Raw genomic sequence first — 27,384 nt, 5'->3', positions numbered from 1 at the left:
GCTACAATTGTGTTTTCAGTGAGAGGTGTATAAAATCAAGCAGATAACCATGACCTCTACTTATTTCAGAATATCCCTCTACCAGTACCTGTAGGTCTTTTTCTTAACTTAAAGAAAATTATTACCAATTTTATTTGGCAAAATCATCGCCATCGGCTTCGGTTAACTCTATTATATCTGCCATTTGACAGGGATGGGCTTAAGGGTCCTAACTTTCAGTGGTACTATTGGGCTGCACAATTGCGCATGAGGATATACTATTTCTCATCTGATCCACCTCCGGCATGGGTTTAGATGGAACCAGTCTTACTTAATTCAGAATACTTTTTGGCAGGTTGCCACGACCTGACAGTATGAACACTACAGCAGGGATTCCATGGTGTAATGGTTAGCACTCTGGACTCTGAATCCAGCGAGCCGAGTTCAAATCTCGGTGGGACCTGATATTTGCGAGGTGAAACCATACTACATGTCTTCTCTGGCACTTTGAATTTCTGTATGAATTGTGTTTTCAGTGAACGCCGTATAAAATCAAGCAGCTAACCATGACGTCTGCCTTTACAAAACACTTGTCAATCACTAAAGAGTTCCTTCACTTGTCAGTCACTATGTGGTACTAAAGAGCTGTTTGAAATTCAGTTACAACCCACACAAAGTTACAGATTGGAGTATCTGAGTGCTGAGGTGCGCTTGTGTGCAAAAGTCACAAACACTCTGCTGACTCACAGCTCCAAACCTCTTCCGACCTCAAAGTCAGCACAGAAAGTGGGCGCCACGAGCTTCGGAGTATGTATTTACATGGCTGAAGAGCTGCTATATTCGAACAAACGCCTCCAGAGGAGACTGCGACCTGAACGCAGTGCCTTAGACCGCTTGGTGACCAAAAACATGAACAAGTTATCATTATGTGACATGCAGTATGGCTTCACCTCCCAAAAAGCAGGTCCCACCGAGACTTGAACTCAGATCGCTGCATTCAAAGTCCAGAGTGCTAACCACTACACCATGGAACCAATATGAAAATGTGAGAACTGTCAGGTCATGGCAACCTGCCAAAAAGTATTCAGCCAAATGATCAGTATGGATGACATTGTAGATTATTCGCACTACGTTTCCATGGCTGAACAGCTGCTATATGTGTTATGAGAAGGATAATGTTTGTTTCTTCCAAAGTATCTAACAGTGGTAACCTCCACCAAACTGACACTGCAATGTCAGAATGGCTGAGTGGTCTAAGGTGCTGCGTTTAGGTTGCACTCTCCCGTGGAGGTGTGGGCTTGAATCCCACTTCTCACAGTGAAGCTTTACTCTTCTTGATATTGTGACAAAATACTCTTGGGTTAACCACGAGCTTTCTAAAAACTTGCATATAACAATTGTGCACCATTCATTCCTCATCTTTGCTGCCCATCATTACAACTTTGCTAATGATGGGCAGCAGGTTAGTGTCATGATGTCACCTCAGACATAGTTAAAAGCCCTGTTAACGTAGCTGCTTCTCGCCGGGTGCGGTGGCGCGTGCCTGTAATCCAAGCTACCGGGAGGCTGAGGTTGGAGGATCGTTTGAGCTCACGAGCTCTGAGCTGCAGCAGGCTATGTCGATTAACACAAAATAATTATCCTCATTCAAAAGTCATGTAAGAACCTCATTGGCTTACGGAATGTTGATGTTATTTAAAAAATTCATACAAAAACATGACCTCATTCTAGAATGTCATGTGACAACCTCATTGGCTTATGGAATTGTGATGTCACAGGCTTCTGAATCCATAAATAGGGGTGAGGAGGTACAACTTTCAGTCCGTTATTTGCAGCACTTATGTTAGCAGCATTCAAACGTTCACCAGTAAAGCATTTTCAAACATCTGGATACTTTTCGTACTCACGGTATACAGACTCCAACATGTCTCAGAAAGAGCAAGAAAGACAAGAAGCTGACCCCAGCTCTATTCCATGGTATGAGTCCCTAGACCCTTACATCAGCTCTCTTCCTTGGGATGAACAGGTGGAATTAGAGGAAAAGCGATTGGAAGAAATGGAGAAGGAAAATCTCATGAACAGAGAAAAGATTAAGATCCTGACAGAAGAAAATGAGAGAAAGAGCGCTGAATTAGAAAAATTATCCTACCAGCTTCAGGAAAGGGAAGGTATTATTGAGGAGAAACAATGGGCTCTCCAAGATAAGAAGAATCACGAGCTCCAAGAAAAGCTTGATGAAGCTCTAGAAAAAATTCAAGATCTGCTCCAAAATGAGAAAAAAGAGAGCATTAAAGGGGATAAAATGCTCAAGAAGAATCAGGAGCTCCAAGAACAGCTTGATGGAGCTCTGGAAAAAAATAAAGATCTGCTCCAAAAGGGGAAAAAAGAGAGCATAAAACAGGAAAACATGGTCAAGAAGAATCAGGAGCTCCAAGAGCAGCTTGACGAAGCTCTGGAAAAACTGAAGGAAATCCACCAAGAAGAGAAGCAACAGTCCACACAGCAGAGAGACATGCAGAGCAAACTCCAAGCCATGGAGGAAAAATACAAAGCACTGCAGGTGAAACATGACAAAACTCTGCACAAAAGTCAACAGTTGCTTCAAGACAAGAAGCAAATGGAAATGAAACAGAAGGAAATGGACTCCAAGCTTGACGAGATGGAGGAAAAACACAGATTGCTCCAAATCAAGCTTGAGAAAACAGTGCACAGAAATAAAGAGTTCATTCAAGAGAGAGAGCAACAAGAAATGCTGGAGAAAGAAACAGACTCCCAGCTTGAAGTCTTGGAGGAAAAACTGAAAATGCTGCAACTAACTCTTGAGGAAACACTGCTCAAAAATAAAGAGCTGCTTCAAGAAAAAGACCAACAGAAAATACATCAGGAAGAAATGGATTGCAAGCTGAGGAACATCGAGAAACAAAATGAAGGCTTGCGAGTAATGCTTGATGAAGCTCTGGAGAGAAATAAAGAGTTTCTGCACGAGAAAGACCAACAGAAAATAAAAAAGGAAGAAATGGATTGCAAGCTGAGGCACATCAAGAAACAGAATGAAGGCTTGCAAGTGATGCTTGATGAAGCTCTGGAGAGAAATAAAGAGTTTCTTCACAAGATAGACCAACAGAAAATAAAAAAGGAAGAAATGGATTGCAAGCTGAGGAACATTGAGAAACAAAATGAAGGCTTGCGAGTAATGCTTGATGAAGCTCTGGAGAGAAATAAGGAGAACCTCCAAGAAAAGAAACAAGAGCCCGTAGAGCAGAGAGACCTGCAGAGCAAACTCCAAGCCATGGAGGAAAAATACAAAGCGCTGCAGGTGAAACATGACAAAACTCTGCACAAAAGTCAACAGTTGCTTCAAGACAAGAAGAAACTGGAAATGAAACAGAAAGAAATGGACTCCAAGCTTGACGAGATGGAGGAAAAACACAGATCGCTCCAAATCAGGCTTGATAAAAAAGTGCACGGAAATAAAGAGCTTCTTCAAGAAAAAGACCAACAGAAAATACAACAGGAAGAAGAAAAACTTCATCTCCAGAGGAAAAATCAAGCACTCCAAGAATTGTATAACGAAACAAAGTACAAATCAACTGTACTGGAAGAAGAAAAGAAAAAGCTGGAAAAACAATGCTCAGCGATGCAGAGTAGCATCAATGAGATGCTGAGAAAAAATACCGAACTTGAGGAACTTTCTAAGACCTTGAAGTACAAAAACACTGAAATCCAGGCGCAAAAGCAAGAACAACAGAAAACACATAAAGACCTGCAGTGTAGACTTCAAGAAATCCAGAAGAGAAACCAGCAGCTGGAAGACATGCACACAGATGTGCACAAGGCAAAGCGAATAGAGGAGGCAACAGTTAAAGAACTGAAAGACAAGCTTAAAGAAAAACAAGAACAATTAGAAGACATGGTGAAAAGATGCAACAAACTTGAGAAAGAAAACGCAGAAACAATCGATGAGCTGAAAACCCTCATCATTGAGAAAAAAGTGCTGGTGGAAGAGTATCTGAAAAAGAAGAAAAAACGCTTCCACTGGTTCTGGAGGAGGGGCACTGCTGCTTCTCACCTGATGTAACCTCGTCTTCCTCCACCTCTATTCCATCTTCATTTCCCCCCTTCCCCTCCCTCCTTTTTCTTTTTTCACCCTCACCCCCCGACCAGTCCCGGCAGTTGACTGCCCCCTCCTGAGCCTGGTTCTGCCATAGGTTTCTCCTTTAGGTGTCTTTCACTTTAAAAGGAGTTTTTCCTATCCACTGTCGCCTGCTGCTTGCTCAGAGGGGATTGTTGGGGTTTTCTCTCATCTCTCTCTTTCATTCTTTCTATCCTTTCCCCCCCTTCTGCCTTTTCCTTTACCCAATAAACACAATTGCCCACATTTTACATTTGTTTGAAAAATGTCTTCATTCAACAATAATTCATCTTAGGTATAAAAACAAGAAATAGGTAATAGCTGCATGTGTGTTTGTGTGTGTGCATAATATACATACTTGTTTCCCAGAAAGATTTAATACTAGATGGATAGAGACAGGTTTTAAAGACTAGAAATGAAAACATGTGAGTCCTGTCTTTAAATAAAAATATATAATTCCCTATATTCCTATCTATTCTTGACATTGAAGCTTTACTCTTCTTGATATTGTGACAAAATACTCTTGGGTTAACCACGAGCTTTCTAAAAACTTGCATATAACAATTGTGCACCATTCATTCCTCATCTTTGCTGCCCATCATTACAACTTTGCTAATGATGGGCAGCAGGTTAGTGTCATGATGTCACCTCAGACATAGTTAAAAGCCCTGTTAAAAGCCCTGATGCCGTCATTCACCTCCTACATCGTTCCCTCGCTCACCTGGAGACCGCTGGAAGCACTGTGAGAATCATGTTCTTTGATTTCTCCAGTGCCTTCAACACCATTCTTCCCTCGGTTCTAAAGGACAAGCTGGTGAACTCTGGAGTGGACCATCACCTCACTACCTGGATCCTGGACTACCTCACCGACCAACCACAGTATGTGAGGACTCAGGGCTGTGTGTCGGACAGGGTCGTCTGCAGTACGGGGGCCCCACAGGGAACGGTTCTGGCTCCGTTCCTCTTCACCATCTACACTGCAGACTTCTCCCACAATTCCACCCAGTGCTTCCTGCAGAAGTTCTCTGATGACTCTGCAATAGTCGGCCTCATCACTGATGGGGACGACAAGGAGTACAGAGGTCTGACCCAAGACTTTGTGGACTGGTGCCAGCTGAACTACCTCCAGATCAACGCCAGTAAAACCAAGGAACTGGTGGTAGACTTCCGCAGGCACAAGCATTCTCCACTGCAACCACTGAACATCCAAGGTATGGACATTGAGGCTGTGGACAGCTACAGGTACCTTGGTGTTCATCTGAACAATAGACTGGACTGGACTCATAACTCAGACGCCCTCTACAGGAAAGGGCAGAGCAGGCTGTACCTGCTGCGGAGACGCAGGTCGTTTGGAGTGGAGGGCCCACTCCTGAAGAAATTCTATGACTCTGTTGTGGCTTCTGCTATCTTTTATGGCGTGGTCTGCTGGGGCGGCAGCATCTCTGCTGGGGACAGGAAGAGACTGAACAGGGTGATCCGAAGGGCCAGCTCTGTTCTAGGATGCCCTCTGGACCCAGTGGAGGTGGTGAGTGACAGGAGAACGGCGGCTAAGCTGTCATCCCTGATGGACAACATCTCCCACCCCATGCAGCAGACTGTGACAGCACTGAGCAGCTCCTTCAGTGGGAGACTGCGGCACCCACGGTGTGGGACGGAGAGATTTCGCAGGTCTTTCCTCCCCACTGCTGTCAGACTCCATAATAAAGACTTTAACTGATCAAGCACACACATCCATACATATGCAATAATACTAAGTGCAATAATCCTTTCTGTCATCGTTGTATTTTTACTCAGTTGTATATAGTATTTGTATTTGTATTCTATTTTTATCTTATTGTATATTTATTTTATTTTATTCTACTGTATATAGTATTTTATTTTATTCTATTCTGTACAGTTGTGTACTGTATTTATTCTTATTGTATTCTAATTTTTGCCTCATAACTTTTGCACTGTCCACTTCCTGCTGTGACAAAACAAATTTCCCACGTGTGGGACTAATAAAGGTTATCTTATCTTATCTTATCTTAACGTAGCTGCTTCTCGCCGGGTGCGGTGGCGCGTGCCTGTAATCCAAGCTACCGGGAAGCTGAGGTTGGAGGATCGTTTGAGCTCACGAGCTCTGAGCTGCAGCAGGCTATGTCGATTAACACAAAATAATTATCCTCATTCAAAAGTCATGTAAGAACCTCATTGGCTTACGGAATGTTGATGTTATTTAAAAAATTCATACAAAAACATGACCTCATTCTAGAATGTCATGTGACAACCTCATTGGCTTATGGAATTGTGATGTCACAGGCTTCTGAATCCATAAATAGGGGTGAGGAGGTACAACTTTCAGTCCGTTATTTGCAGCACTTATGTTAGCAGCATTCAAACGTTCACCAGTAAAGCATTTTCAAACATCTGGATACTTTTCGTACTCACGGTATACAGACTCCAACATGTCTCAGAAAGAGCAAGAAAGACAAGAAGCTGACCCCAGCTCTATTCCATGGTATGAGTCCCTAGACCCTTACATCAGCTCTCTTCCTTGGGATGAACAGGTGGAATTAGAGGAAAAGCGATTGGAAGAAATGGAGAAGGAAAATCTCATGAACAGAGAAAAGATTAAGACCCTGACAGAAGAAAATGAGAGAAAGAGCGCTGAATTAGAAAAATTATCCTACCAGCTTCAGGAAAGGGAAGGTATTATTGAGGAGAAACAATGGGCTCTCCAAGATAAGAAGAATCACGAGCTCCAAGAAAAGCTTGATGAAGCTCTAGAAAAAATTCAAGATCTGCTCCAAAATGAGAAAAAAGAGAGCATTAAAGGGGATAAAATGCTCAAGAAGAATCAGGAGCTCCAAGAACAGCTTGATGGAGCTCTGGAAAAAAATAAAGATCTGCTCCAAAAGGGGAAAAAAGAGAGCATAAAACAGGAAAACATGGTCAAGAAGAATCAGGAGCTCCAAGAGCAGCTTGACGAAGCTCTGGAAAAACTGAAGGAAATCCACCAAGAAGAGAAGCAACAGTCCACACAGCAGAGAGACATGCAGAGCAAACTCCAAGCCATGGAGGAAAAATACAAAGCACTGCAGGTGAAACATGACAAAACTCTGCACAAAAGTCAACAGTTGCTTCAAGACAAGAAGCAAATGGAAATGAAACAGAAGGAAATGGACTCCAAGCTTGACGAGATGGAGGAAAAACACAGATTGCTCCAAATCAAGCTTGAGAAAACAGTGCACAGAAATAAAGAGTTCATTCAAGAGAGAGAGCAACAAGAAATGCTGGAGAAAGAAACAGACTCCCAGCTTGAAGTCTTGGAGGAAAAACTGAAAATGCTGCAACTAACTCTTGAGGAAACACTGCTCAAAAATAAAGAGCTGCTTCAAGAAAAAGACCAACAGAAAATACATCAGGAAGAAATGGATTGCAAGCTGAGGAACATCGAGAAACAAAATGAAGGCTTGCGAGTAATGCTTGATGAAGCTCTGGAGAGAAATAAAGAGTTTCTGCACGAGAAAGACCAACAGAAAATAAAAAAGGAAGAAATGGATTGCAAGCTGAGGCACATCAAGAAACAGAATGAAGGCTTGCAAGTGATGCTTGATGAAGCTCTGGAGAGAAATAAAGAGTTTCTTCACAAGATAGACCAACAGAAAATAAAAAAGGAAGAAATGGATTGCAAGCTGAGGAACATTGAGAAACAAAATGAAGGCTTGCGAGTAATGCTTGATGAAGCTCTGGAGAGAAATAAGGAGAACCTCCAAGAAAAGAAACAAGAGCCCGTAGAGCAGAGAGACCTGCAGAGCAAACTCCAAGCCATGGAGGAAAAATACAAAGCGCTGCAGGTGAAACATGACAAAACTCTGCACAAAAGTCAACAGTTGCTTCAAGACAAGAAGAAACTGGAAATGAAACAGAAAGAAATGGACTCCAAGCTTGACGAGATGGAGGAAAAACACAGATCGCTCCAAATCAGGCTTGATAAAAAAGTGCACGGAAATAAAGAGCTTCTTCAAGAAAAAGACCAACAGAAAATACAACAGGAAGAAGAAAAACTTCATCTCCAGAGGAAAAATCAAGCACTCCAAGAATTGTATAACGAAACAAAGTACAAATCAACTGTACTGGAAGAAGAAAAGAAAAAGCTGGAAAAACAATGCTCAGCGATGCAGAGTAGCATCAATGAGATGCTGAGAAAAAATACCGAACTTGAGGAACTTTCTAAGACCTTGAAGTACAAAAACACTGAAATCCAGGCGCAAAAGCAAGAACAACAGAAAACACATAAAGACCTGCAGTGTAGACTTCAAGAAATCCAGAAGAGAAACCAGCAGCTGGAAGACATGCACACAGATGTGCACAAGGCAAAGCGAATAGAGGAGGCAACAGTTAAAGAACTGAAAGACAAGCTTAAAGAAAAACAAGAACAATTAGAAGACATGGTGAAAAGATGCAACAAACTTGAGAAAGAAAACGCAGAAACAATCGATGAGCTGAAAACCCTCATCATTGAGAAAAAAGTGCTGGTGGAAGAGTATCTGAAAAAGAAGAAAAAACGCTTCCACTGGTTCTGGAGGAGGGGCACTGCTGCTTCTCACCTGATGTAACCTCGTCTTCCTCCACCTCTATTCCATCTTCATTTCCCCCCTTCCCCTCCCTCCTTTTTCTTTTTTCACCCTCACCCCCCGACCAGTCCCGGCAGTTGACTGCCCCCTCCTGAGCCTGGTTCTGCCATAGGTTTCTCCTTTAGGTGTCTTTCACTTTAAAAGGAGTTTTTCCTATCCACTGTCGCCTGCTGCTTGCTCAGAGGGGATTGTTGGGGTTTTCTCTCATCTCTCTCTTTCATTCTTTCTATCCTTTCCCCCCCTTCTGCCTTTTCCTTTACCCAATAAACACAATTGCCCACATTTTACATTTGTTTGAAAAATGTCTTCATTCAACAATAATTCATCTTAGGTATAAAAACAAGAAATAGGTAATAGCTGCATGTGTGTTTGTGTGTGTGCATAATATACATACTTGTTTCCCAGAAAGATTTAATACTAGATGGATAGAGACAGGTTTTAAAGACTAGAAATGAAAACATGTGAGTCCTGTCTTTAAATAAAAATATATAATTCCCTATATTCCTATCTATTCTTGACATTGAAGCTTTACTCTTCTTGATATTGTGACAAAATACTCTTGGGTTAACCACGAGCTTTCTAAAAACTTGCATATAACAATTGTGCACCATTCATTCCTCATCTTTGCTGCCCATCATTACAACTTTGCTAATGATGGGCAGCAGGTTAGTGTCATGATGTCACCTCAGACATAGTTAAAAGCCCTGTTAAAAGCCCTGATGCCGTCATTCACCTCCTACATCGTTCCCTCGCTCACCTGGAGACCGCTGGAAGCACTGTGAGAATCATGTTCTTTGATTTCTCCAGTGCCTTCAACACCATTCTTCCCTCGGTTCTAAAGGACAAGCTGGTGAACTCTGGAGTGGACCATCACCTCACTACCTGGATCCTGGACTACCTCACCGACCAACCACAGTATGTGAGGACTCAGGGCTGTGTGTCGGACAGGGTCGTCTGCAGTACGGGGGCCCCACAGGGAACGGTTCTGGCTCCGTTCCTCTTCACCATCTACACTGCAGACTTCTCCCACAATTCCACCCAGTGCTTCCTGCAGAAGTTCTCTGATGACTCTGCAATAGTCGGCCTCATCACTGATGGGGACGACAAGGAGTACAGAGGTCTGACCCAAGACTTTGTGGACTGGTGCCAGCTGAACTACCTCCAGATCAACGCCAGTAAAACCAAGGAACTGGTGGTAGACTTCCGCAGGCACAAGCATTCTCCACTGCAACCACTGAACATCCAAGGTATGGACATTGAGGCTGTGGACAGCTACAGGTACCTTGGTGTTCATCTGAACAATAGACTGGACTGGACTCATAACTCAGACGCCCTCTACAGGAAAGGGCAGAGCAGGCTGTACCTGCTGCGGAGACGCAGGTCGTTTGGAGTGGAGGGCCCACTCCTGAAGAAATTCTATGACTCTGTTGTGGCTTCTGCTATCTTTTATGGCGTGGTCTGCTGGGGCGGCAGCATCTCTGCTGGGGACAGGAAGAGACTGAACAGGGTGATCCGAAGGGCCAGCTCTGTTCTAGGATGCCCTCTGGACCCAGTGGAGGTGGTGAGTGACAGGAGAACGGCGGCTAAGCTGTCATCCCTGATGGACAACATCTCCCACCCCATGCAGCAGACTGTGACAGCACTGAGCAGCTCCTTCAGTGGGAGACTGCGGCACCCACGGTGTGGGACGGAGAGATTTCGCAGGTCTTTCCTCCCCACTGCTGTCAGACTCCATAATAAAGACTTTAACTGATCAAGCACACACATCCATACATATGCAATAATACTAAGTGCAATAATCCTTTCTGTCATCGTTGTATTTTTACTCAGTTGTATATAGTATTTGTATTTGTATTCTATTTTTATCTTATTGTATATTTATTTTATTTTATTCTACTGTATATAGTATTTTATTTTATTCTATTCTGTACAGTTGTGTACTGTATTTATTCTTATTGTATTCTAATTTTTGCCTCATAACTTTTGCACTGTCCACTTCCTGCTGTGACAAAACAAATTTCCCACGTGTGGGACTAATAAAGGTTATCTTATCTTATCTTATCTTAACGTAGCTGCTTCTCGCCGGGTGCGGTGGCGCGTGCCTGTAATCCAAGCTACCGGGAAGCTGAGGTTGGAGGATCGTTTGAGCTCACGAGCTCTGAGCTGCAGCAGGCTATGTCGATTAACACAAAATAATTATCCTCATTCAAAAGTCATGTAAGAACCTCATTGGCTTACGGAATGTTGATGTTATTTAAAAAATTCATACAAAAACATGACCTCATTCTAGAATGTCATGTGACAACCTCATTGGCTTATGGAATTGTGATGTCACAGGCTTCTGAATCCATAAATAGGGGTGAGGAGGTACAACTTTCAGTCCGTTATTTGCAGCACTTATGTTAGCAGCATTCAAACGTTCACCAGTAAAGCATTTTCAAACATCTGGATACTTTTCGTACTCACGGTATACAGACTCCAACATGTCTCAGAAAGAGCAAGAAAGACAAGAAGCTGACCCCAGCTCTATTCCATGGTATGAGTCCCTAGACCCTTACATCAGCTCTCTTCCTTGGGATGAACAGGTGGAATTAGAGGAAAAGCGATTGGAAGAAATGGAGAAGGAAAATCTCATGAACAGAGAAAAGATTAAGACCCTGACAGAAGAAAATGAGAGAAAGAGCGCTGAATTAGAAAAATTATCCTACCAGCTTCAGGAAAGGGAAGGTATTATTGAGGAGAAACAATGGGCTCTCCAAGATAAGAAGAATCACGAGCTCCAAGAAAAGCTTGATGAAGCTCTAGAAAAAATTCAAGATCTGCTCCAAAATGAGAAAAAAGAGAGCATTAAAGGGGATAAAATGCTCAAGAAGAATCAGGAGCTCCAAGAACAGCTTGATGGAGCTCTGGAAAAAAATAAAGATCTGCTCCAAAAGGGGAAAAAAGAGAGCATAAAACAGGAAAACATGGTCAAGAAGAATCAGGAGCTCCAAGAGCAGCTTGACGAAGCTCTGGAAAAACTGAAGGAAATCCACCAAGAAGAGAAGCAACAGTCCACACAGCAGAGAGACATGCAGAGCAAACTCCAAGCCATGGAGGAAAAATACAAAGCACTGCAGGTGAAACATGACAAAACTCTGCACAAAAGTCAACAGTTGCTTCAAGACAAGAAGCAAATGGAAATGAAACAGAAGGAAATGGACTCCAAGCTTGACGAGATGGAGGAAAAACACAGATTGCTCCAAATCAAGCTTGAGAAAACAGTGCACAGAAATAAAGAGTTCATTCAAGAGAGAGAGCAACAAGAAATGCTGGAGAAAGAAACAGACTCCCAGCTTGAAGTCTTGGAGGAAAAACTGAAAATGCTGCAACTAACTCTTGAGGAAACACTGCTCAAAAATAAAGAGCTGCTTCAAGAAAAAGACCAACAGAAAATACATCAGGAAGAAATGGATTGCAAGCTGAGGAACATCGAGAAACAAAATGAAGGCTTGCGAGTAATGCTTGATGAAGCTCTGGAGAGAAATAAAGAGTTTCTGCACGAGAAAGACCAACAGAAAATAAAAAAGGAAGAAATGGATTGCAAGCTGAGGCACATCAAGAAACAGAATGAAGGCTTGCAAGTGATGCTTGATGAAGCTCTGGAGAGAAATAAAGAGTTTCTTCACAAGATAGACCAACAGAAAATAAAAAAGGAAGAAATGGATTGCAAGCTGAGGAACATTGAGAAACAAAATGAAGGCTTGCGAGTAATGCTTGATGAAGCTCTGGAGAGAAATAAGGAGAACCTCCAAGAAAAGAAACAAGAGCCCGTAGAGCAGAGAGACCTGCAGAGCAAACTCCAAGCCATGGAGGAAAAATACAAAGCGCTGCAGGTGAAACATGACAAAACTCTGCACAAAAGTCAACAGTTGCTTCAAGACAAGAAGAAACTGGAAATGAAACAGAAAGAAATGGACTCCAAGCTTGACGAGATGGAGGAAAAACACAGATCGCTCCAAATCAGGCTTGATAAAAAAGTGCACGGAAATAAAGAGCTTCTTCAAGAAAAAGACCAACAGAAAATACAACAGGAAGAAGAAAAACTTCATCTCCAGAGGAAAAATCAAGCACTCCAAGAATTGTATAACGAAACAAAGTACAAATCAACTGTACTGGAAGAAGAAAAGAAAAAGCTGGAAAAACAATGCTCAGCGATGCAGAGTAGCATCAATGAGATGCTGAGAAAAAATACCGAACTTGAGGAACTTTCTAAGACCTTGAAGTACAAAAACACTGAAATCCAGGCGCAAAAGCAAGAACAACAGAAAACACATAAAGACCTGCAGTGTAGACTTCAAGAAATCCAGAAGAGAAACCAGCAGCTGGAAGACATGCACACAGATGTGCACAAGGCAAAGCGAATAGAGGAGGCAACAGTTAAAGAACTGAAAGACAAGCTTAAAGAAAAACAAGAACAATTAGAAGACATGGTGAAAAGATGCAACAAACTTGAGAAAGAAAACGCAGAAACAATCGATGAGCTGAAAACCCTCATCATTGAGAAAAAAGTGCTGGTGGAAGAGTATCTGAAAAAGAAGAAAAAACGCTTCCACTGGTTCTGGAGGAGGGGCACTGCTGCTTCTCACCTGATGTAACCTCGTCTTCCTCCACCTCTATTCCATCTTCATTTCCCCCCTTCCCCTCCCTCCTTTTTCTTTTTTCACCCTCACCCCCCGACCAGTCCCGGCAGTTGACTGCCCCCTCCTGAGCCTGGTTCTGCCATAGGTTTCTCCTTTAGGTGTCTTTCACTTTAAAAGGAGTTTTTCCTATCCACTGTCGCCTGCTGCTTGCTCAGAGGGGATTGTTGGGGTTTTCTCTCATCTCTCTCTTTCATTCTTTCTATCCTTTCCCCCCCTTCTGCCTTTTCCTTTACCCAATAAACACAATTGCCCACATTTTACATTTGTTTGAAAAATGTCTTCATTCAACAATAATTCATCTTAGGTATAAAAACAAGAAATAGGTAATAGCTGCATGTGTGTTTGTGTGTGTGCATAATATACATACTTGTTTCCCAGAAAGATTTAATACTAGATGGATAGAGACAGGTTTTAAAGACTAGAAATGAAAACATGTGAGTCCTGTCTTTAAATAAAAATATATAATTCCCTATATTCCTATCTATTCTTGACATTGAAGCTTTACTCTTCTTGATATTGTGACAAAATACTCTTGGGTTAACCACGAGCTTTCTAAAAACTTGCATATAACAATTGTGCACCATTCATTCCTCATCTTTGCTGCCCATCATTACAACTTTGCTAATGATGGGCAGCAGGTTAGTGTCATGATGTCACCTCAGACATAGTTAAAAGCCCTGTTAAAAGCCCTGATGCCGTCATTCACCTCCTACATCGTTCCCTCGCTCACCTGGAGACCGCTGGAAGCACTGTGAGAATCATGTTCTTTGATTTCTCCAGTGCCTTCAACACCATTCTTCCCTCGGTTCTAAAGGACAAGCTGGTGAACTCTGGAGTGGACCATCACCTCACTACCTGGATCCTGGACTACCTCACCGACCAACCACAGTATGTGAGGACTCAGGGCTGTGTGTCGGACAGGGTCGTCTGCAGTACGGGGGCCCCACAGGGAACGGTTCTGGCTCCGTTCCTCTTCACCATCTACACTGCAGACTTCTCCCACAATTCCACCCAGTGCTTCCTGCAGAAGTTCTCTGATGACTCTGCAATAGTCGGCCTCATCACTGATGGGGACGACAAGGAGTACAGAGGTCTGACCCAAGACTTTGTGGACTGGTGCCAGCTGAACTACCTCCAGATCAACGCCAGTAAAACCAAGGAACTGGTGGTAGACTTCCGCAGGCACAAGCATTCTCCACTGCAACCACTGAACATCCAAGGTATGGACATTGAGGCTGTGGACAGCTACAGGTACCTTGGTGTTCATCTGAACAATAGACTGGACTGGACTCATAACTCAGACGCCCTCTACAGGAAAGGGCAGAGCAGGCTGTACCTGCTGCGGAGACGCAGGTCGTTTGGAGTGGAGGGCCCACTCCTGAAGAAATTCTATGACTCTGTTGTGGCTTCTGCTATCTTTTATGGCGTGGTCTGCTGGGGCGGCAGCATCTCTGCTGGGGACAGGAAGAGACTGAACAGGGTGATCCGAAGGGCCAGCTCTGTTCTAGGATGCCCTCTGGACCCAGTGGAGGTGGTGAGTGACAGGAGAACGGCGGCTAAGCTGTCATCCCTGATGGACAACATCTCCCACCCCATGCAGCAGACTGTGACAGCACTGAGCAGCTCCTTCAGTGGGAGACTGCGGCACCCACGGTGTGGGACGGAGAGATTTCGCAGGTCTTTCCTCCCCACTGCTGTCAGACTCCATAATAAAGACTTTAACTGATCAAGCACACACATCCATACATATGCAATAATACTAAGTGCAATAATCCTTTCTGTCATCGTTGTATTTTTACTCAGTTGTATATAGTATTTGTATTTGTATTCTATTTTTATCTTATTGTATATTTATTTTATTTTATTCTACTGTATATAGTATTTTATTTTATTCTATTCTGTACAGTTGTGTACTGTATTTATTCTTATTGTATTCTAATTTTTGCCTCATAACTTTTGCACTGTCCACTTCCTGCTGTGACAAAACAAATTTCCCACGTGTGGGACTAATAAAGGTTATCTTATCTTATCTTATCTTAACGTAGCTGCTTCTCGCCGGGTGCGGTGGCGCGTGCCTGTAATCCAAGCTACCGGGAAGCTGAGGTTGGAGGATCGTTTGAGCTCACGAGCTCTGAGCTGCAGCAGGCTATGTCGATTAACACAAAATAATTATCCTCATTCAAAAGTCATGTAAGAACCTCATTGGCTTACGGAATGTTGATGTTATTTAAAAAATTCATACAAAAACATGACCTCATTCTAGAATGTCATGTGACAACCTCATTGGCTTATGGAATTGTGATGTCACAGGCTTCTGAATCCATAAATAGGGGTGAGGAGGTACAACTTTCAGTCCGTTATTTGCAGCACTTATGTTAGCAGCATTCAAACGTTCACCAGTAAAGCATTTTCAAACATCTGGATACTTTTCGTACTCACGGTATACAGACTCCAACATGTCTCAGAAAGAGCAAGAAAGACAAGAAGCTGACCCCAGCTCTATTCCATGGTATGAGTCCCTAGACCCTTACATCAGCTCTCTTCCTTGGGATGAACAGGTGGAATTAGAGGAAAAGCGATTGGAAGAAATGGAGAAGGAAAATCTCATGAACAGAGAAAAGATTAAGACCCTGACAGAAGAAAATGAGAGAAAGAGCGCTGAATTAGAAAAATTATCCTACCAGCTTCAGGAAAGGGAAGGTATTATTGAGGAGAAACAATGGGCTCTCCAAGATAAGAAGAATCACGAGCTCCAAGAAAAGCTTGATGAAGCTCTAGAAAAAATTCAAGATCTGCTCCAAAATGAGAAAAAAGAGAGCATTAAAGGGGATAAAATGCTCAAGAAGAATCAGGAGCTCCAAGAACAGCTTGATGGAGCTCTGGAAAAAAATAAAGATCTGCTCCAAAAGGGGAAAAAAGAGAGCATAAAACAGGAAAACATGGTCAAGAAGAATCAGGAGCTCCAAGAGCAGCTTGACGAAGCTCTGGAAAAACTGAAGGAAATCCACCAAGAAGAGAAGCAACAGTCCACACAGCAGAGAGACATGCAGAGCAAACTCCAAGCCATGGAGGAAAAATACAAAGCACTGCAGGTGAAACATGACAAAACTCTGCACAAAAGTCAACAGTTGCTTCAAGACAAGAAGCAAATGGAAATGAAACAGAAGGAAATGGACTCCAAGCTTGACGAGATGGAGGAAAAACACAGATTGCTCCAAATCAAGCTTGAGAAAACAGTGCACAGAAATAAAGAGTTCATTCAAGAGAGAGAGCAACAAGAAATGCTGGAGAAAGAAACAGACTCCCAGCTTGAAGTCTTGGAGGAAAAACTGAAAATGCTGCAACTAACTCTTGAGGAAACACTGCTCAAAAATAAAGAGCTGCTTCAAGAAAAAGACCAACAGAAAATACATCAGGAAGAAATGGATTGCAAGCTGAGGAACATCGAGAAACAAAATGAAGGCTTGCGAGTAATGCTTGATGAAGCTCTGGAGAGAAATAAAGAGTTTCTGCACGAGAAAGACCAACAGAAAATAAAAAAGGAAGAAATGGATTGCAAGCTGAGGCACATCAAGAAACAGAATGAAGGCTTGCAAGTGATGCTTGATGAAGCTCTGGAGAGAAATAAAGAGTTTCTTCACAAGATAGACCAACAGAAAATAAAAAAGGAAGAAATGGATTGCAAGCTGAGGAACATTGAGAAACAAAATGAAGGCTTGCGAGTAATGCTTGATGAAGCTCTGGAGAGAAATAAGGAGAACCTCCAAGAAAAGAAACAAGAGCCCGTAGAGCAGAGAGACCTGCAGAGCAAACTCCAAGCCATGGAGGAAAAATACAAAGCGCTGCAGGTGAAACATGACAAAACTCTGCACAAAAGTCAACAGTTGCTTCAAGACAAGAAGAAACTGGAAATGAAACAGAAAGAAATGGACTCCAAGCTTGACGAGATGGAGGAAAAACACAGATCGCTCCAAATCAGGCTTGATAAAAAAGTGCACGGAAATAAAGAGCTTCTTCAAGAAAAAGACCAACAGAAAATACAACAGGAAGAAGAAAAACTTCATCTCCAGAGGAAAAATCAAGCACTCCAAGAATTGTATAACGAAACAAAGTACAAATCAACTGTACTGGAAGAAGAAAAGAAAAAGCTGGAAAAACAATGCTCAGCGATGCAGAGTAGCATCAATGAGATGCTGAGAAAAAATACCGAACTTGAGGAACTTTCTAAGACCTTGAAGTACAAAAACACTGAAATCCAGGCGCAAAAGCAAGAACAACAGAAAACACATAAAGACCTGCAGTGTAGACTTCAAGAAATCCAGAAGAGAAACCAGCAGCTGGAAGACATGCACACAGATGTGCACAAGGCAAAGCGAATAGAGGAGGCAACAGTTAAAGAACTGAAAGACAAGCTTAAAGAAAAACAAGAACAATTAGAAGACATGGTGAAAAGATGCAACAAACTTGAGAAAGAAAACGCAGAAACAATCGATGAGCTGAAAACCCTCATCATTGAGAAAAAAGTGCTGGTGGAAGAGTATCTGAAAAAGAAGAAAAAACGCTTCCACTGGTTCTGGAGGAGGGGCACTGCTGCTTCTCACCTGATGTAACCTCGTCTTCCTCCACCTCTATTCCATCTTCATTTCCCCCCTTCCCCTCCCTCCTTTTTCTTTTTTCACCCTCACCCCCCGACCAGTCCCGGCAGTTGACTGCCCCCTCCTGAGCCTGGTTCTGCCATAGGTTTCTCCTTTAGGTGTCTTTCACTTTAAAAGGAGTTTTTCCTATCCACTGTCGCCTGCTGCTTGCTCAGAGGGGATTGTTGGGGTTTTCTCTCATCTCTCTCTTTCATTCTTTCTATCCTTTCCCCCCCTTCTGCCTTTTCCTTTACCCAATAAACACAATTGCCCACATTTTACATTTGTTTGAAAAATGTCTTCATTCAACAATAATTCATCTTAGGTATAAAAACAAGAAATAGGTAATAGCTGCATGTGTGTTTGTGTGTGTGCATAATATACATACTTGTTTCCCAGAAAGATTTAATACTAGATGGATAGAGACCAGGGACGTGCAGAGGGGGGGGCTAGAGGGGCTTGAGCACCCGCCCCTTTCCTGATGAGTGCCCAAAGTGCCCTTTTGTTGAGGCAACTTTTAAATTTTTTTTATTTATTTATTTATTTATTTTATGTGTGTGTGCGTGCGGAGTCCTGTCTGTGCCCCTCAACAATAATATTTAACTATTAATCATAGTTTTGCTAAATAAAAGGATCTGGCTTGCATCAGTCACATGATCACATTTAACCAATGATCGCCCTCGACGGCAGAACGCGCTGGTTACGAGCCGGGAACGAGCTCACAAAGAGCACGCGCATTTGTTGCGGTCCGGAGCTGTAGGAGAAACACAAGTTAACTCAGAGACACAGACTGATGCGACAAACCCAGTAAGTAGGTGTACAGCGCACACTGTAGTGTGTAGCACACAGGAGTATTAGCTTATTACATACACGTTGGTAAGCTGTCTTGTTGCAACTGACGAACTGAAACAAACGAGCGTGCTGTGTGTGCAACAGCGTGACAAACATTACCTGTCCTTTTATTAACTGCACAAGTAGTGCTGGTCATAGCTGCTGGCTACCTGTGTAAGGCTGTCATGGGTCTGTAGCTCTGTCACCGTTTTAGGGAACATATTTAGTTTTAAAGTAAGTTTCTGGGCATTTCCTGCCTTTCTGGAGGGATTATATTTCACTAAAAAACGATCTAATATGCATGTCCACATAATAATTATTATAATTATAATATATTAAAAAACACACGCTGTATTTTAAAGAACATACATTAAGAAGCAGATTATATTAGATTTATATTTTAAATAAGACAAAAGTTGGATTTTACAGCAGTAAAATGATTGTATCTCTACAGTTTAAAAATGTAATAAGCTTTGCCCTGCACAGAGTGGATAGTGAAACAAATGGAATCATCATAAATACATTATTTCATATTTATTACTTCCCCCTCCTCATTGCTTTATTATTGTAGCTCTAGTAATAAATAATAATGTAAGGATGCCCATAGTATATACAGTATTCTGAAGAAGGTCTAAAATGTCACTGTGTGTGCATGTGTGTGTTTTATTTAGCTGGATTTAAAAAAATATTACTCATGATATAACATTGTGCAGACATGGCTGGTAAGGACATGAGGAGGAAACAGTAGGAGCTGTATGAGGCTACTAAAGGCAGGGCTATAACATTTTGCTGTCATCATTTTATTATAGATTAAGTGCAAGAGTTGTTAGGTGTGGATAATTAGATTATAGTTTATTGCAATAGCAAGTTGTGCCTTGTTCTCAGATAGACAGCAAGTGGAGAGTGATATATGAAATGATGGGAAGGAAGGAAGAAGAGAAGCAAAGAGTGATTCACAGGCAGAGCCGAGTTTATGTCACAGTTTTTCGTTGCCTTATGGTTCCAAGCGCTGTCACCAATCTTTGCATTTTGTTATTATCTCATGAAACTTGTTTAATCAGCTACCATCTCTCCTGTGGACTTTTTAATGTCTACAGTCTCAGATCAACACAGCCCTGCCCTTCCCATATTAGATTCTTGATGAATGTGTGTTGTTGTTATTCAGCATGGTTCAATGTGCCCCTTTTTAACTTTGAGCACCCGCCCCTTTAAACCTCTCTGCACGTCCCTGATAGAGACAGGTTTTAAAGACTAGAAATGAAAACATGTGAGTCCTGTCTTTAAATAAAAATATATAATTCCCTATATTCCTATCTATTCTTGACATTGAAGCTTTACTCTTCTTGATATTGTGACAAAATACTCTTGGGTTAACCACGAGCTTTCTAAAAACTTGCATATAACAATTGTGCACCATTCATTCCTCATCTTTGCTGCCCATCATTACAACTTTGCTAATGATGGGCAGCAGGTTAGTGTCATGATGTCACCTCAGACATAGTTAAAAGCCCTGTTAACGTAGCTGCTTCTCGCCGGGTGCGGTGGCGCGTGCCTGTAATCCAAGCTACCGGGAAGCTGAGGTTGGAGGATCGTTTGAGCTCACGAGCTCTGAGCTGCAGCAGGCTATGTCGATTAACACAAAATAATTATCCTCATTCAAAAGTCATGTAAGAACCTCATTGGCTTACGGAATGTTGATGTTATTTTAAAAAATTCATACAAAAACATGACCTCATTCTAGAATGTCATGTGACAACCTCATTGGCTTATGGAATTGTGATGTCACAGGCTTCTGAATCCATAAATAGGGGTGAGGAGGTACAACTTTCAGTCCGTTATTTGCAGCACTTATGTTAGCAGCATTCAAACGTTCACCAGTAAAGCATTTTCAAACATCTGGATACTTTTCGTACTCACGGTATACAGACTCCAACATGTCTCAGAAAGAGCAAGAAAGACAAGAAGCTGACCCCAGCTCTATTCCATGGTATGAGTCCCTAGACCCTTACATCAGCTCTCTTCCTTGGGATGAACAGGTGGAATTAGAGGAAAAGAGATTGGAAGAAATGGAGAAGGAAAATCTCATGAACAGAGAAAAGATTAAGATCCTGACAGAAGAAAATGAGAGAAAGAGCGCTGAATTAGAAAAATTATCCTACCAGCTTCAGGAAAGGGAAGGTATTATTGAGGAGAAACAATGGGCTCTCCAAGATAAGAAGAATCACGAGCTCCAAGAAAAGCTTGATGAAGCTCTAGAAAAAATTCAAGATCTGCTCCAAAATGAGAAAAAAGAGAGCATTAAAGGGGATAAAATGCTCAAGAAGAATCAGGAGCTCCAAGAGAAGCTTGACGAAGCTCTGGAAAAACTGAAGGAAATCCACCAAGAAGAGAAGCAACAGTCCACACAGCAGAGAGACATGCAGAGCAAACTCCAAGCCATGGAGGAAAAATACAAAGCGCTGCAGGTGAAACATGACAAAACTCTGCACAAAAGTCAACAGTTGCTTCAAGACAAGAAGCAAATGGAAATGAAACAGAAGGAAATTGACTCCAAGCTTGACGAGATGGAGGAAAAACACAGATCGCTCCAAATCAAGCTTGAGAAAACAGTGCACAGAAATAAAGAGTTCATTCAAGAGAGAGAGCAACAAGAAATGCTGGAGAAAGAAACAGACTCCCAGCTTGAAGTCTTGGAGGAAAAACTGAAAATGCTGCAACTAACTCTTGAGGAAACACTGCTCAAAAATAAAGAGCTGCTTCAAGAAAAAGACCAACAGAAAATACATCAGGAAGAAATGGATTGCAAGCTGAGGCACATCAAGAAACAGAATGAAGGCTTGCAAGTGATGCTTGATGAAGCTCTGGAGAGAAATAAAGAGTTTCTTCACAAGATAGACCAACAGAAAATAAAAAAGGAAGAAATGGATTGCAAGCTGAGGAACATTGAGAAACAAAATGAAGGCTTGCGAGTAATGCTTGATGAAGCTCTGGAGAGAAATAAGGAGAACCTCCAAGAAAAGAAACAAGAGCCCGTAGAGCAGAGAGACCTGCAGAGCAAACTCCAAGCCATGGAGGAAAAATACAAAGCGCTGCAGGTGAAACATGACAAAACTCTGCACAAAAGTCAACAGTTGCTTCAAGACAAGAAGAAACTGGAAATGAAACAGAAAGAAATGGACTCCAAGCTTGACGAGATGGAGGAAAAACACAGATCGCTCCAAATCAGGCTTGATAAAAAAGTGCACGGAAATAAAGAGCTTCTTCAAGAAAAAGACCAACAGAAAATACAACAGGAAGAAGAAAAACTTCATCTCCAGAGGAAAAATCAAGCACTCCAAGAATTGTATAACGAAACAAAGTACAAATCAACTGTACTGGAAGAAGAAAAGAAAAAGCTGGAAAAACAATGCTCAGCGATGCAGAGTAGCATCAATGAGATGCTGAGAAAAAATACCGAACTTGAGGAACTTTCTAAGACCTTGAAGTACAAAAACACTGAAATCCAGGCGCAAAAGCAAGAACAACAGAAAACACATAAAGACCTGCAGTGTAGACTTCAAGAAATCCAGAAGAGAAACCAGCAGCTGGAAGACATGCACACAGATGTGCACAAGGCAAAGCGAATAGAGGAGGCAACAGTTAAAGAACTGAAAGACAAGCTTAAAGAAAAACAAGAACAATTAGAAGACATGGTGAAAAGATGCAACAAACTTGAGAAAGAAAACGCAGAAACAATCGATGAGCTGAAAACCCTCATCATTGAGAAAAAAGTGCTGGTGGAAGAGTATCTGAAAAAGAAGAAAAAACGCTTCCACTGGTTCTGGAGGAGGGGCACTGCTGCTTCTCACCTGATGTAACCTCGTCTTCCTCCACCTCTATTCCATCTTCATTTCCCCCCTTCCCCTCCCTCCTTTTTCTTTTTTCACCCTCACCCCCCGACCAGTCCCGGCAGTTGACTGCCCCCTCCTGAGCCTGGTTCTGCCATAGGTTTCTCCTTTAGGTGTCTTTCACTTTAAAAGGAGTTTTTCCTATCCACTGTCGCCTGCTGCTTGCTCAGAGGGGATTGTTGGGGTTTTCTCTCATCTCTCTCTTTCATTCTTTCTATCCTTTCCCCCCCTTCTGCCTTTTCCTTTACCCAATAAACACAATTGCCCACATTTTACATTTGTTTGAAAAATGTCTTCATTCAACAATAATTCATCTTAGGTATAAAAACAAGAAATAGGTAATAGCTGCATGTGTGTTTGTGTGTGTGCATAATATACATACTTGTTTCCCAGAAAGATTTAATACTAGATGGATAGAGACAGGTTTTAAAGACTAGAAATGAAAACATGTGAGTCCTGTCTTTAAATAAAAATATATAATTCCCTATATTCCTATCTATTCTTGACATTGAAGCTTTACTCTTCTTGATATTGTGACAAAATACTCTTGGGTTAACCACGAGCTTTCTAAAAACTTGCATATAACAATTGTGCACCATTCATTCCTCATCTTTGCTGCCCATCATTACAACTTTGCTAATGATGGGCAGCAGGTTAGTGTCATGATGTCACCTCAGACATAGTTAAAAGCCCTGTTAAAAGCCCTGATGCCGTCATTCACCTCCTACATCGTTCCCTCGCTCACCTGGAGACCGCTGGAAGCACTGTGAGAATCATGTTCTTTGATTTCTCCAGTGCCTTCAACACCATTCTTCCCTCGGTTCTAAAGGACAAGCTGGTGAACTCTGGAGTGGACCATCACCTCACTACCTGGATCCTGGACTACCTCACCGACCAACCACAGTATGTGAGGACTCAGGGCTGTGTGTCGGACAGGGTCGTCTGCAGTACGGGGGCCCCACAGGGAACGGTTCTGGCTCCGTTCCTCTTCACCATCTACACTGCAGACTTCTCCCACAATTCCACCCAGTGCTTCCTGCAGAAGTTCTCTGATGACTCTGCAATAGTCGGCCTCATCACTGATGGGGACGACAAGGAGTACAGGGGTCTGACCCAAGACTTTGTGGACTGGTGCCAGCTGAACTACCTCCAGATCAACGCCAGTAAAACCAAGGAACTGGTGGTAGACTTCCGCAGGCACAAGCATTCTCCACTGCAACCACTGAACATCCAAGGTATGGACATTGAGGCTGTGGACAGCTACAGGTACCTTGGTGTTCATCTGAACAATAGACTGGACTGGACTCATAACTCAGACGCCCTCTACAGGAAAGGGCAGAGCAGGCTGTACCTGCTGCGGAGACGCAGGTCGTTTGGAGTGGAGGGCCCACTCCTGAAGAAATTCTATGACTCTGTTGTGGCTTCTGCTATCTTTTATGGCGTGGTCTGCTGGGGCGGCAGCATCTCTGCTGGGGACAGGAAGAGACTGAACAGGGTGATCCGAAGGGCCAGCTCTGTTCTAGGATGCCCTCTGGACCCAGTGGAGGTGGTGAGTGACAGGAGAACGGCGGCTAAGCTGTCATCCCTGATGGACAACATCTCCCACCCCATGCAGCAGACTGTGACAGCACTGAGCAGCTCCTTCAGTGGGAGACTGCGGCACCCACGGTGTGGGACGGAGAGATTTCGCAGGTCTTTCCTCCCCACTGCTGTCAGACTCCATAATAAAGACTTTAACTGATCAAGCACACACATCCATACATATGCAATAATACTAAGTGCAATAATCCTTTCTGTCATCGTTGTATTTTTACTCAGTTGTATATAGTATTTGTATTTGTATTCTATTTTTATCTTATTGTATATTTATTTTATTTTATTCTACTGTATATAGTATTTTATTTTATTCTATTCTGTACAGTTGTGTACTGTATTTATTCTTATTGTATTCTAATTTTTGCCTCATAACTTTTGCACTGTCCACTTCCTGCTGTGACAAAACAAATTTCCCACGTGTGGGACTAATAAAGGTTATCTTATCTTATCTTATCTTAACGTAGCTGCTTCTCGCCGGGTGCGGTGGCGCGTGCCTGTAATCCAAGCTACCGGGAAGCTGAGGTTGGAGGATCGTTTGAGCTCACGAGCTCTGAGCTGCAGCAGGCTATGTCGATTAACACAAAATAATTATCCTCATTCAAAAGTCATGTAAGAACCTCATTGGCTTACGGAATGTTGATGTTATTTAAAAAATTCATACAAAAACATGACCTCATTCTAGAATGTCATGTGACAACCTCATTGGCTTATGGAATTGTGATGTCACAGGCTTCTGAATCCATAAATAGGGGTGAGGAGGTACAACTTTCAGTCCGTTATTTGCAGCACTTATGTTAGCAGCATTCAAACGTTCACCAGTAAAGCATTTTCAAACATCTGGATACTTTTCGTACTCACGGTATACAGACTCCAACATGTCTCAGAAAGAGCAAGAAAGACAAGAAGCTGACCCCAGCTCTATTCCATGGTATGAGTCCCTAGACCCTTACATCAGCTCTCTTCCTTGGGATGAACAGGTGGAATTAGAGGAAAAGCGATTGGAAGAAATGGAGAAGGAAAATCTCATGAACAGAGAAAAGATTAAGACCCTGACAGAAGAAAATGAGAGAAAGAGCGCTGAATTAGAAAAATTATCCTACCAGCTTCAGGAAAGGGAAGGTATTATTGAGGAGAAACAATGGGCTCTCCAAGATAAGAAGAATCACGAGCTCCAAGAAAAGCTTGATGAAGCTCTAGAAAAAATTCAAGATCTGCTCCAAAATGAGAAAAAAGAGAGCATTAAAGGGGATAAAATGCTCAAGAAGAATCAGGAGCTCCAAGAACAGCTTGATGGAGCTCTGGAAAAAAATAAAGATCTGCTCCAAAAGGGGAAAAAAGAGAGCATAAAACAGGAAAACATGGTCAAGAAGAATCAGGAGCTCCAAGAGCAGCTTGACGAAGCTCTGGAAAAACTGAAGGAAATCCACCAAGAAGAGAAGCAACAGTCCACACAGCAGAGAGACATGCAGAGCAAACTCCAAGCCATGGAGGAAAAATACAAAGCACTGCAGGTGAAACATGACAAAACTCTGCACAAAAGTCAACAGTTGCTTCAAGACAAGAAGCAAATGGAAATGAAACAGAAGGAAATGGACTCCAAGCTTGACGAGATGGAGGAAAAACACAGATTGCTCCAAATCAAGCTTGAGAAAACAGTGCACAGAAATAAAGAGTTCATTCAAGAGAGAGAGCAACAAGAAATGCTGGAGAAAGAAACAGACTCCCAGCTTGAAGTCTTGGAGGAAAAACTGAAAATGCTGCAACTAACTCTTGAGGAAACACTGCTCAAAAATAAAGAGCTGCTTCAAGAAAAAGACCAACAGAAAATACATCAGGAAGAAATGGATTGCAAGCTGAGGAACATCGAGAAACAAAATGAAGGCTTGCGAGTAATGCTTGATGAAGCTCTGGAGAGAAATAAAGAGTTTCTGCACGAGAAAGACCAACAGAAAATAAAAAAGGAAGAAATGGATTGCAAGCTGAGGCACATCAAGAAACAGAATGAAGGCTTGCAAGTGATGCTTGATGAAGCTCTGGAGAGAAATAAAGAGTTTCTTCACAAGATAGACCAACAGAAAATAAAAAAGGAAGAAATGGATTGCAAGCTGAGGAACATTGAGAAACAAAATGAAGGCTTGCGAGTAATGCTTGATGAAGCTCTGGAGAGAAATAAGGAGAACCTCCAAGAAAAGAAACAAGAGCCCGTAGAGCAGAGAGACCTGCAGAGCAAACTCCAAGCCATGGAGGAAAAATACAAAGCGCTGCAGGTGAAACATGACAAAACTCTGCACAAAAGTCAACAGTTGCTTCAAGACAAGAAGAAACTGGAAATGAAACAGAAAGAAATGGACTCCAAGCTTGACGAGATGGAGGAAAAACACAGATCGCTCCAAATCAGGCTTGATAAAAAAGTGCACGGAAATAAAGAGCTTCTTCAAGAAAAAGACCAACAGAAAATACAACAGGAAGAAGAAAAACTTCATCTCCAGAGGAAAAATCAAGCACTCCAAGAATTGTATAACGAAACAAAGTACAAATCAACTGTACTGGAAGAAGAAAAGAAAAAGCTGGAAAAACAATGCTCAGCGATGCAGAGTAGCATCAATGAGATGCTGAGAAAAAATACCGAACTTGAGGAACTTTCTAAGACCTTGAAGTACAAAAACACTGAAATCCAGGCGCAAAAGCAAGAACAACAGAAAACACATAAAGACCTGCAGTGTAGACTTCAAGAAATCCAGAAGAGAAACCAGCAGCTGGAAGACATGCACACAGATGTGCACAAGGCAAAGCGAATAGAGGAGGCAACAGTTAAAGAACTGAAAGACAAGCTTAAAGAAAAACAAGAACAATTAGAAGACATGGTGAAAAGATGCAACAAACTTGAGAAAGAAAACGCAGAAACAATCGATGAGCTGAAAACCCTCATCATTGAGAAAAAAGTGCTGGTGGAAGAGTATCTGAAAAAGAAGAAAAAACGCTTCCACTGGTTCTGGAGGAGGGGCACTGCTGCTTCTCACCTGA

At 42.2% G+C, this 27,384-nt stretch overlaps 3 protein-coding genes and 3 pseudogenes across 6 annotated transcripts; all 6 read left to right on the top strand.

The window, feature by feature from the left end:
* The first annotated feature begins 1,903 nt into the window (after window positions 1-1,903).
* Window positions 1,904-4,052, top strand: LOC308397078 (annotated as a pseudogene). Its single transcript has one exon. The product of its transcript is annotated as an uncharacterized misc_RNA (transcript).
* A 2,506-nt stretch (window positions 4,053-6,558) lies between these two features.
* On the top strand, window positions 6,559-8,707 carry LOC308397077 (annotated as a pseudogene). Its single transcript has one exon. The product of its transcript is annotated as an uncharacterized misc_RNA (transcript).
* A 2,506-nt stretch (window positions 8,708-11,213) lies between these two features.
* Window positions 11,214-13,367, top strand: LOC308397076 (uncharacterized protein; the record flags this gene model as incomplete). Its single annotated transcript, XM_080882794.1, has 1 exon — window positions 11,214-13,367. The coding sequence occupies one exon, from the start codon at window positions 11,214-11,216 to the stop codon at window positions 13,365-13,367; it is 2,154 nt and encodes a 717-aa protein (XP_080738920.1).
* Window positions 13,368-15,868: 2,501 nt separating this feature from the next.
* LOC308397075 (uncharacterized protein) lies at window positions 15,869-18,022 on the top strand (the record flags this gene model as incomplete). The annotated part of the gene is made up of 1 exon (XM_080882793.1): window positions 15,869-18,022. The coding sequence occupies one exon, from the start codon at window positions 15,869-15,871 to the stop codon at window positions 18,020-18,022; it is 2,154 nt and encodes a 717-aa protein (XP_080738919.1).
* Window positions 18,023-20,811: 2,789 nt separating this feature from the next.
* On the top strand, window positions 20,812-22,734 carry LOC308397074 (uncharacterized protein; the record flags this gene model as incomplete). The annotated part of the gene is made up of 1 exon (XM_080882792.1): window positions 20,812-22,734. One exon carries the CDS (start codon window positions 20,812-20,814, stop codon window positions 22,732-22,734), a length of 1,923 nt encoding a protein of 640 aa, XP_080738918.1.
* A 2,501-nt stretch (window positions 22,735-25,235) lies between these two features.
* LOC308397073 lies at window positions 25,236-27,384 on the top strand (annotated as a pseudogene). Its single transcript has one exon. The product of its transcript is annotated as an uncharacterized misc_RNA (transcript).

This window comes from Rhamphochromis sp. 'chilingali' (assembly GCF_963969265.1).
Source record: "Rhamphochromis sp. 'chilingali' genome assembly, chromosome: 5".
In the NCBI taxonomy this organism is placed as follows: domain Eukaryota; kingdom Metazoa; phylum Chordata; class Actinopteri; order Cichliformes; family Cichlidae; genus Rhamphochromis; species Rhamphochromis sp. 'chilingali'.
The sequence above is the reverse complement of the archived record's forward strand: the minus strand, read 5'-3'. Positions and strand labels throughout refer to the sequence as shown.